The 9,941-nt window shown below is 61.0% G+C and overlaps 1 protein-coding gene across 1 annotated transcript; it reads left to right on the forward strand.

The window, feature by feature from the left end:
• Nucleotides 1-1,575: 1,575 nt before the first annotated feature.
• PALM3 (paralemmin 3) lies at nt 1,576-9,921 on the forward strand. The gene is made up of 7 exons (XM_058525519.1): nt 1,576-1,659; nt 4,127-4,175; nt 5,279-5,359; nt 5,864-6,006; nt 6,145-6,229; nt 7,820-7,865; nt 7,977-9,921. The coding sequence occupies exons 1-7, from the start codon at nt 1,619-1,621 to the stop codon at nt 9,638-9,640; spliced, it is 2,109 nt and encodes a 702-aa protein (XP_058381502.1). The 5' UTR covers nt 1,576-1,618; the 3' UTR covers nt 9,641-9,921.
• The last annotated feature ends 20 nt before the right edge of the window (nt 9,922-9,941 follow it).

Here is a 9,941-nt window from a genome sequence, read left to right on the forward strand (position 1 = left end):
TCACCCAGACCTGGGAGTTGCAGTAGAGTTTGGGAGACAGACACGATTATAAACAGAACAATTGCCTCAACTTGGAACCCAGGACAAGAGCATCTAAATATTTAACAATTATCAAATCAAACCACAAGCAATTAATAAAATATATTCTCTCCTCCAAAAGGTAGGAAGAACTCAAATCTCCATCAACAGAAGAGCAGATAAACACAATGTGGTCCATCCATTCAATGGAATACTATTCGGCCATGAAAAGGAAGGAAGCTCTGACACACGCTACCACATGAATGAACCTCAAAGTATCATACTCAGTGAAGGAAGCCAGACACAAAAGGCCACATGTTGTGTGATCCCATTGATGTGAATTGTCCAGAACAGGTAGATCCGTAGAGACAGATGCAGGTTCATGATTGCCAGGGGCTGGGGGAGGAGGAATGGAGAGTGACTGCTTAATCCCTAGGGAATTTCCTTTTGGAGTGATGAGAATGTTCTGGAATTAGACAGTGGTGGTGGTTGCACTACATTGTGAATGTACTAAATACCACTCACTAGTGGTAAATTCTGTTATGTGTATTTTACCACAATTAAAAACTCATAAAAAAAAGATGTTCTCTCTTCCTATCCTGGCAGAATGATCTAGAAGGCCAGGTTCAAGTGAAAACATTTTGAATCCCTAGGAGATTTGTCCTAGAACATGGGGCACAGGGAAACCCCAGCCCTCAGCGTGCCTCCCTTTGCTTCCCACGCCCAACTCTGTCCTGCACAGCAAGGAGCCCCGTACACGCCCCTAGGGCCCTGGCCCGCGTGTCCAAGCTCTTCTCTCACCGGTGTGCCCACACATGCCCTTGGCCACTTCTCAGGCCGGTGGGGGAACACACCCTGGCTGCACAGTCTGCCCTCAGGAGGCCACACAGGGCTTATCAGTGAGCTCAGGACCATTTGGGTAGGGAATTCTGGGGTCCCAGTACCCCAACTAGCATCTTGAAGAGGGAGGGAGGATTTAGGCGAGCATTCTACCATTTCACAAAAGGGGAAACTGAGGCCCAGAAACCTGGGGCAAGTTGCCCACAGTTATCCAGAGCCCAGGTCGCCTGGTGCCCGTGATGCTCAGCCTCTGGCCTCCAAGATCCTGGAGCTGGATCAGCTCCTCCCCCCGCCCCAGAGCCAGGGTCCGAGCAGGCACTCAGTAACCCCGCACCCAGGGTGTGCAACGATGCCCACATGTGGGTGACCCTTGCGGGCAGCTGGACTGGAGGTGTCTGGGGTGCCAAGTGGAGGGCCCTTCTCTGGAGGGGCCGGCGACTCCACCCTCGCCCACACACCCGAGCACGCGTGTGAGAGCGTGTTTGCGGGAGGCAGCCGAATGAGCCAGGAGGCCAGCGGCTGGTAAATAATTCATCAGGACAGCTGATAGTCCCTCCCCAGACCTGCCGGCCAACCTTCAACCCCCTCGCCCGCCCGCCGTGCCTCCCGCCTCCCAGCCCAAACCAGCTGGACCAGCTCTCCCGGTGCCTGCCCCGCAGCCACCCCCTCCCTCCAGCCAAGTCACAGCCTCCAGGGCACCTTCAGACAAGCAGGTGGTGGGTTCTGAAGCCGGAGACAGGACGTGGGCTTCTGGGCAGAGATGGCCCTGCAGAGCCAGGTGTGGTCTCCAGCCACGCCCATGTAAGTGCCCAGGGTCAAGGGGGGCGTGGGGGCAGGGCCTGATAGGAGTTCATGGGGGCCGCTGGCCTTTGCACAGGGGTGAGAGCCCCTGTGGGACTGCGGGAGTGGAGGCAGGCCAGCAGCCGACCCACAGGCTCTTCGATGCCCCCTCCCCAGAAGGCCTGGTGGGAGGTGTGGACCCCCACCCCCTCCCTTTCTGTGGATTTTCTGCTGGCAGTCCTCAAGCCCGAAGGCCAGCCTGGGGGTGGGGCTATCGCTGGGGGTGGGGCAGGGAATGTCAGGGTCCCTCACTCCTCCCTCTGCCTCTAGAATCCCCCTCAGTGTCCAGGGTGGGAGGAAAGGCTCTCGACTCAACAGAAAAGGTTCACAGCCCCAAACCAAGAAATTCGATGGCAAAATTGAAATGATCACCCGCTTAGTGACATGGCCATCAACCATTCCTGGCGGTGACAGGCCACAGCCTTGAAGGCCATTCTGTAGAGTCAGAGATAAACAATGTCAAATGGGGTGTGCAGAGTATTTTAATATTTGAGACAGGCGTGAGGGCCTTAGATTAAGACAGTGCAGGGTTCGAGAGGTTTGTGGAGAGTTCTGGAAAAGGGGCGCCCCCCTCAGGGACCCCAATTTGGTTCCTCACTCTTTTGGGTCCCCCGTTGCATTATTCACCAACTACAAACCTGGTTGCCTGGCAACGGGAACTCGATCCCCCCCGGCAAGGAAGAGGCAGGGTGATTACATCTTGGGGGTGAGACGGAAGGGGGGTGCTTCAGCCCTCCCCCAGGGGCAAACCTATTAGCAGGGGATCTGGGCTTCCTATGGGAGACCCTGAAAAGCAGGACCTCAGCCCCCTACCCCAACTGAAATTGGGGACCCCCAGGCTGATCTCTGGCCTCCTAGCTGCCAAGACGAGGGTGCCTGGACCCTCCTTCCCCTCAGCGTTCTCAGTGTCTTGGGCCTGAGAGCCTTGAGGTCCAATCCTGACTCATGACCTCAGACAAGTCCTTTCGCCACTTCCCAGAGCCTCAGTTTCCCCATCTGTAAAATGGGGATGGCAGCCCTCCTGGCCTCCCAGGACCGTCGTGAGCACTAAACGGGTTGTTATAAGTGAAGCATTTAACCGCGCCTGGCACGCGGTGTGCGCTGGCTAACGGTTGGCTGATTTTGTTCTCAGCTGGAATGTCAACTCAGCAAAGATGGACGACAGCGTCTCAAGATCAGGGCGGGAGGGGAGGCGGGGAGGCGGTGAGAGCCCGCGGAAGCCCCACAGAGCACTTAGAACACTATATATAGTAAGTGCTAAATAGGTGCTGGCGGTGACGCCTTCACGATGGCCCGGAAGATCTGCGAGGCCCCGGCGGAGTCTGGGCAGCGAGGCTCATGCTGCCCACCAGGGTTAGTGCTGGAGTCAGCAAATGTGTGCCCCCCCTGGGCTGACTGTCGGGACAACAGGCAGGCAGATATTTCCTTCTAGTCCTTGGCCTGTGAAGCACCTGCTCGCAAACAGCGCTCCATGATGTCTGTGATGATATGTTGATGTAATGACGACTGTCCGCTAAGTGCCCTGCGGTCCGGCAGTCAGCCTCCAGCTTCCAGGGGAACCCCAGACAGGGCCGGGGGCAGCCTTATAGGCTGGGAAGCGGGGGTCCCGGGACGCTGCAAGGAGGACAATGAGGGGGGCACTCAGGTTAAACCTTAAACTGCAAACCCCTCCTCCTCCTCCTCCCAGCTCAGGGTCCAGCACTAGGCAGCTGGCGACCTGGTGACCTGATGACCCTTGCCCTCAGGGAGGGGGGTTGACAGTTGGAGAAGGCAGCTCTGGACTTACCATGGCAATGGCATGTGTCCTTGGTGGGATGGACACTTCTCTTCCCAGACTCTCTCACTCCCTAGTGCTTAAGAGATCCTGGGTAGGAGCCGAGGTCCAGAGAGGGTGTGGAATTGGAAAGAGACACACAGCATGTTAGGGGCACGGCAGGACTTGAGAGTTTTTGTAGGACGTACTGGGAATGGTTATTATAATTAATCATAAACATTATTAGTCATGGGAATTATTAGAGGTATTATTAATAAGAAACTATGCTCCTGTTTTGGGGACACTATGTCCTAAGTTTTTTCCTGCATGGATACTTCCTTGCAAGGTGAGAGTCAAGCTTTCTCTGCCCATTTTACGGATGAGGAAACTGAGGCTCTGATAGGCGATGTCAGTCCTAGGAAGGACTTTAGCTCAACCCTCATGGTCTCTGCTCTCTCCCCCTCACAGGTAGAACCCTCCCCCTCACAGGACCCCTCCCCTCCCCCTGCCCCGAATACTCGCAGGGGCGAAGGGGAAATAGAGGAAAATGCTGGGCTTAGAGTGGTTTTCAAGCAGCTCAGGGATCTTGGCTCAGAGAGGGGCGTTCCTGAGGTCCGCCTGCTGAGGGGTGGGCCCTGGGAGACCCCCTCCGCAGCCCGGGCCCTCTCCCCACAGGCCGATGGCCGAGAGCTCCCTCTACCGGCAGCGGCTAGAGGTCATCGCCGTAAGTGACGCCCTCCCAGCGCGCTCCGCCCAGCGCTCTGGGCGCCCTCAGCCGTGCCCCACGCCTCTGTCTTGCCTCCCTCCCATTCCGGGGAGTAAGCCTAGCACTGTGAACGGGGGGGAGCAGCACCCTCAGCTCCAGCCGTGCCTGGGCGCCCCCCCTAAATCCTCAGGCCCCTCCGCTCCCCAGTTCCTCTGGTCACCGCCACCTCCGGAATGGTGAGGCTGCGGACCCTGCACTCCCAGAATCGGCATCATCCGATGCCCCTTTCTTGAACTCCGGTCTCACAAACACCCCATGTCTGAACCCCATCTCTCAGACCCCCATCTCACTGACCCCCACCTCTCCGACCCCCATCTCTGGATCTTCATCTCTCTGGACCCCACTTCTGCACCCCAGTCTTTCTGAACCCCATCTCTACACCTCAGGCTATCTGGACCCCCTCAACTGCTCCTCCATTCTGGACCCTCCATCTCACTAGCCCCTCCCTTTGATCCCCAAATCTGGACCCCCATCTCTCTGGACCCCATTTTTACACTCCAGTCTCTCTGGAACCCCCATCCTTCTGACCTCCATATCTGTACCCCATCTAAGCCCCATCTCACTAACCCCCATCTCTCTGATCCTTCATCTCTGTACTCCCACCTCTCTGTCCCCCACTTCTGCACCCCCATCTCTCGACCCCATCTCTACACCCCACGACTGCACCTCCATTCCAGACTCTCCATCTCCCTAGCCCTCTCCCTTTGATCCCCATATCTGGACCCCTCTTTCTCTGAACCCCTCTCTCTTAACCCCATGTCTCCGACCCCCCCAGCTTTGTCCCCTCTCCACATCCCCATTGCAAGGCCCCACGCCCCTCCCCAGCCGCAGACCCCGGTTCGGCGAGGGCGAGGCCTCCGCAGCATCCCGGGCGCGGCCGCCCCGCCCCCACCGCTGCTGAGTCAGCGCCTCCGCAGCCCCCTCCCCGCCCGCGCCCCGACGTGAGCTCCGCCGCCCCGCCCGGCGCGGACCGGGAGCCCCGGAGCCCGCGAGCCCGGCGGAGGGGGAGGGCGGGGGGCGGCCCCGCCCGGCCCGCGGGCAGCTCGGCCCTCTGTGCGCAGGAGAAGCGGCGGCTGCAGGAGGAGATCCGCTCGGCGCGCCGGGAGCTGGAGGAGGAGAAGCTCCGCGTGGAGCGGCTCAAGGTGGGGGCGGGCGGGGCCCTGCCCGGCCGGGGCAGCGAGGTGGGGGTCTGTGAGAGTCGGTTCGGGGGACCGCAGGAGCCTCTGTCTCATTTTGGGGGGCAGCTGGGGGCCTTGGTTCCAGCTTTGGGGCGGGCGTCTTTCCCAGCTTGGGAGAGGGTGGTGGTGGTGATGAGACATTTGTTCCCCCTTTGAGAAGAGTATGAGGACAGTGGAGGTATTTGACCAGCTTTGGGGTAGGGAGGGGCCAACAGGGACATTGGTTTCACCTCTGGGGGTGTCTGTCCCATTCTGGAACCGTGGGGTGGGGGGTGTCTTTTTCAGCCTGGGAGAGCTGTGGGCTGGTCATGGGCGTCTGTCCCGCTGGGCCGCGTGGGGCGGCAATGAGGGCCCGTTTCCCAGCCTGGGGGACACGTATCTGTTCCCTCTGGGTGCTTGTGGGGCGGTAAGAAATCTGCCCGGCGGGGGAGTGCGTATGCCCAGCTGGGGCTCCCTTCCCCTGCCCAGAGGAAGTCTCTCCGGGAGCGTTGGCTAATGGATGGGGCGGCTGAGGGGCCAGAGCGGCCGGAGGAGCCCACCTCTCGGGACCCGCAGTCTCCCGAGGGCCAGGCGCAGGCCCGCATTCGCCACCTGGAAGACAGCCTGCTCACGTGAGTGCGGCCCTGCCCACCAGGTCTGCCCCAGCCGGGCCAGGCCAGGACCCCGGGCCACTCCGGGAGGCGGCACATTGAGACTTGGGGGTGCACGGAGCCTGGGGGCCCGGCTCCCAGCAGCCCCCTCTTCCCCAGGCTCCAGTCCCAGCTGCAGCTGCTGCAAAGCGCGTCCACAGGTGCCCAGCACAAGCCCTCGGGCAGGCCCACCTGGCGCAGACAGGTGAGGAGCCAGAGGGGCTGCTGGTGAGGGGTGGGGGTGTGGCCAGCAGGGCCCCAAGCAGTCCAGGCCTTCTCCCTGAGCAGCTTAGAGGACCACTAGGTCCTCTGTGACGTCTTTGCTCTGTGGTCCCAGGCAAGCCGCTTTCCTTGCTCGAGCCTCAGTTTCCCCATCTTGAAAATGTGTGCACACCTGGAGGAGGTGTGAGGGAGGCTGGACAAGATCATAGCTCAGCACCAGGAGCAGGCACGAAGTCGGACACTGTGGAGGATGCTCATGGAAGTCGGCCTCAGAGGGGGGAGGGTCACTGTGAGACACTTGTGATCTGAGACACTTGCCTGGGTTTGGTGGTTTTGGCATTTGTTTTGGTAACACCTTTATTAAGCTACAATCCACACGCAGGAGAACGCACAGGCTTTTGAAAACCAGGACACTTGATGGTAGAATCTGGTTCTCTGGGTTGTCCTTGAAGTTCAAAGATCCAGCAACATTGAGCCTGGCCCCAGTGAGGTGTGGGTTTGCCACAGTCCCCACCTCTCCCTGATGTCTCACGTTAGCTCCCAGGTGCCTGTCCCAGAGCAGAGAGGCAGAGGAGACCTATTAATTGGCGTGGGAAGCACTTGTTGGGTTTTCGGTGTAAGCTAGAGATGCACGAGGTGTGATTCCTGGCCTAAGGGAGCTCACAGTCCGGATGAGGAGCTGGGGTACAAAGAGTCTGTGAGGGGGAGCCCTGAGTGCAGAGGAAGGTCCTGAGTGACGTTGGGGGTTCAGGGAAGGCTTCCTGGAGGTGGTGATATCTGTGCTGAATCTGAGTGGGAGGCAGGCAGAGGAACAGCCTGTGCAAAGGCCTGGAGGCTGGAAAGAGCAGGACAGGACCAGAGACCTGTGCGGAGATGCGTGGGGCTGTCCCCAACTCCCCTCCCTGAGCCCATCTTCCTCTCATCCCCTCCCTCCCTCCACTCCAGCCACACTGACCCTCTTTTCTCTCACTTGGACTTGTCAGCTCATTGTAGCCCCAGGGCCTTTGCACTTGCTGTCCCTTCTGCCTGGCATGCCCTTCCACCTCTTGACTCCAGGCCGGCTCTTCTCACTCTTCAGGTGTCTGTTCAATGTCACCTCCTCTGGGAGGCCCTCCTGCATCTCATACCTAAAGGAGGCAGCCCATCACCTCCCAGGCATGCCCTAGCCCCTCATCTTGCCTGTTTTCCCTCCATAGCCCTCTCACTCCCTGACATTATGTATTTATTAGTGTCGATGTTTATCACCTGCCTCCCTCGCTGGAATGTAAGTTCCAACAGCAAAAGGCTTAAAGCCTCCCTTGTCCACGGTAAGCTCGGTAGCTGGCAGAGTAGGTCCCCAGTACAGCGGAACTGGCTGCATCGACACAGTGTTGATTAAGCACCTACTGTATGCGACGCACTGGGGAGCAGAGGGCGATAAGACAGCTGAGGTAGCCTGAGTGGCAGGAGAGGTTTGGTCCTGAAGGTAATGGGGAGCCATTGAGGGCGTTTGAGCATTGGAGGGGTACTGGCATGCAGGGAGGCTGGAGTGGAGAGGCAAGCTGGCCTGACCTTGTCTCTGCCGTCTCTGCAGGGGCACCGTCCTCTCTCCCTGCCCACCGTGGAGGCAAGTCCTGCAGGTGGGTGTTTGTGCCCCTAGGTCTGAGGGTCCCAGGAGGAAGGGCCTGAGTCTGGGTGGCCTGAATCTCACCTGTCGCCCCCTCTCTCCTCCCCTCCCCGGACTCCCCAAGGCTACACTGATCTGAACAAGAGAACCTCCCTGCCAGCTGGGCCCCTGGGCACATCCCCAGAGTCCCCCTCTGAGTCCAGAGACGAGGCTGCTGGGGTTCTGCCAGCGCGGAGGCCGGTGCTCGGCGCAGCAGGGGGCTCCTCGGAAGCCAATGGCCCCTGCCCTGGGCCCAGCCCCCCACCGGAGCAGGAGCCCAGGCAGGAGGTGGCCGCTTCCCAGGGAGGGGCCGTGGTGAAGGTGGTGTGGGAGGGTCTGGGGGCCACGAAGGACTGTGCCACGGGGGCCACAGGCCCGGAGCTGGAGGCTAAGGTGGAGGCGATGGTGCTGGAGGCCGTCACGGACAGGCAGGAAGCCCGCTGCCCCGAGCTGCCGTCCTGGGTGAAGGAGGACCGGGGCGTCGTGGAGGTGGTCTGGGAAGGGGTGGGGGGCACGCGGGGCGGTGACTCGGCGGCCCCGGGGCAGGCGGGCAGGGGCCCGGAGTCTGCGAGGCTCCAGGAGGGCCTAGAGGAAGAAGGCATTCCCAGGGGCAGCCCCGACGGCGACGGGCAGGGGGCCTCAGGAGGGGAGGAGGGCTCCTTCATCTGGGTGGAGAGAGTGACCCTCAGCGAGGAGTGGGAGGAGCTGGTGGTGGAGGGGTCGGCAGGGTCACAGGCTTCGGTGGGGGAGGGAGGGGCTGCGAGTCCCCGGCGGGCGGGGCGGGGGCGAGGGGCGGGGCCCTGGGAGGTGGAGAGGAGCCGGGCTGAGGCCTCCGTGGGCGCAAGTGAGCAAAAGGCAGGCGCAGAGGCGGAGGGGGCGGAGATGCCTCCGGCGGGAGAGAGGAGAGGAAGACGGGGGTCCTCGGCGCCGGAGAGGAGAGGAGGTGAGAAGCTGGGCACAGACGGGGAAGGAGGTGGGGAACCACTGTCGGCAGACAGAGAGGAAGGTGAGGGGCCTTTGGGGGCAGAGGGGGAGAGTGGTGAGGAGCCCCTGGGAGTAGAGCAGGAAGGAGGTGAGGGGAAGCTAGAGGCTGAGGAACCATCGGGAGCAGAAAGACAAGGAGATGAGTCACTGAGGGCAGAGGAGGAGAGAGGTGAGGAAGAGCTAGGGGCAGAGCAGGAAGTTGAGGAGCCCTTGGGAGTAGAGCACAAAGGAGATGAGGGAAGCCTACAGGCGACCGGAGCCCCGCTGGTGACTGAGAGAAGAGGAAGTGCGGGATCTCTGAAGGCAGAGAGAACGGGAGGTGAGGAGCCTTTGCAGGCAGAGAGGATGCAAGGGGTCAAGGAGGATCTGAGTCCAGAAGAGCAGAGCGAGCCCGGGGGAGGAAGGGAAGGTCAGGCGGACGAGGTGAGTGAGGCAGGCGCTCCCCTGGGTTCCGAGGAGGAAGGACGGTGGCCCCCGGAGAAGCAGGAAGGCTCCCTGGAGGAGGAAGCAGTGAGGCCCCAAACCCCTGTGGAGGGCCCGGGCCCCTTGGGGGTCGCCGCCCCGCTCCTGGTAGAGACCCCAGCTCCGGAGCAGCCCGCCGAGTGCCAGCCCCTGCTTCAGGTGGAGGGGCCCAGGGCCAACCCCCGCGCCCACCCCGTGCCCACCTACGCGCCCACCCGGCGGTCCGAGCCACCTGCCCCTCCTGAGGGCGAGGCGGCGGGTGGCGCAAAGCAGAAGACGTGCCAGTGCTGTGCGGTGATGTGAGCCGCCTCCCCGCCCAGCGCCTCTCTCAGCTACCTCGGCCTCGGCAGCCAGCGGAGGGCCCCGGGGTCAGGCAGGGCACCACGGACTGGCCGTCACCTCCGCCTGGGCTTCCAGAGCCCTCTCCCCTGCCTTGACCCTGGCCCCTTCTGCGATGGAGCCTTTATACTTGAAATAAAACAGCATTCGGACAGGTTGAAGGGGTAGGTGTGTGCGTGCGTGTCTGTGGTGTGGCACAGAACGACCTCTCCATCTCCGGGGGGAAACCGAGGACTTAGATCTTTCGGCATCAAAGATTGAGAGT

This window comes from Diceros bicornis, chromosome 30 (genome assembly GCF_020826845.1).
Source record: "Diceros bicornis minor isolate mBicDic1 chromosome 30, mDicBic1.mat.cur, whole genome shotgun sequence".
Taxonomy (NCBI): Eukaryota; Metazoa; Chordata; class Mammalia; order Perissodactyla; family Rhinocerotidae; genus Diceros; species Diceros bicornis.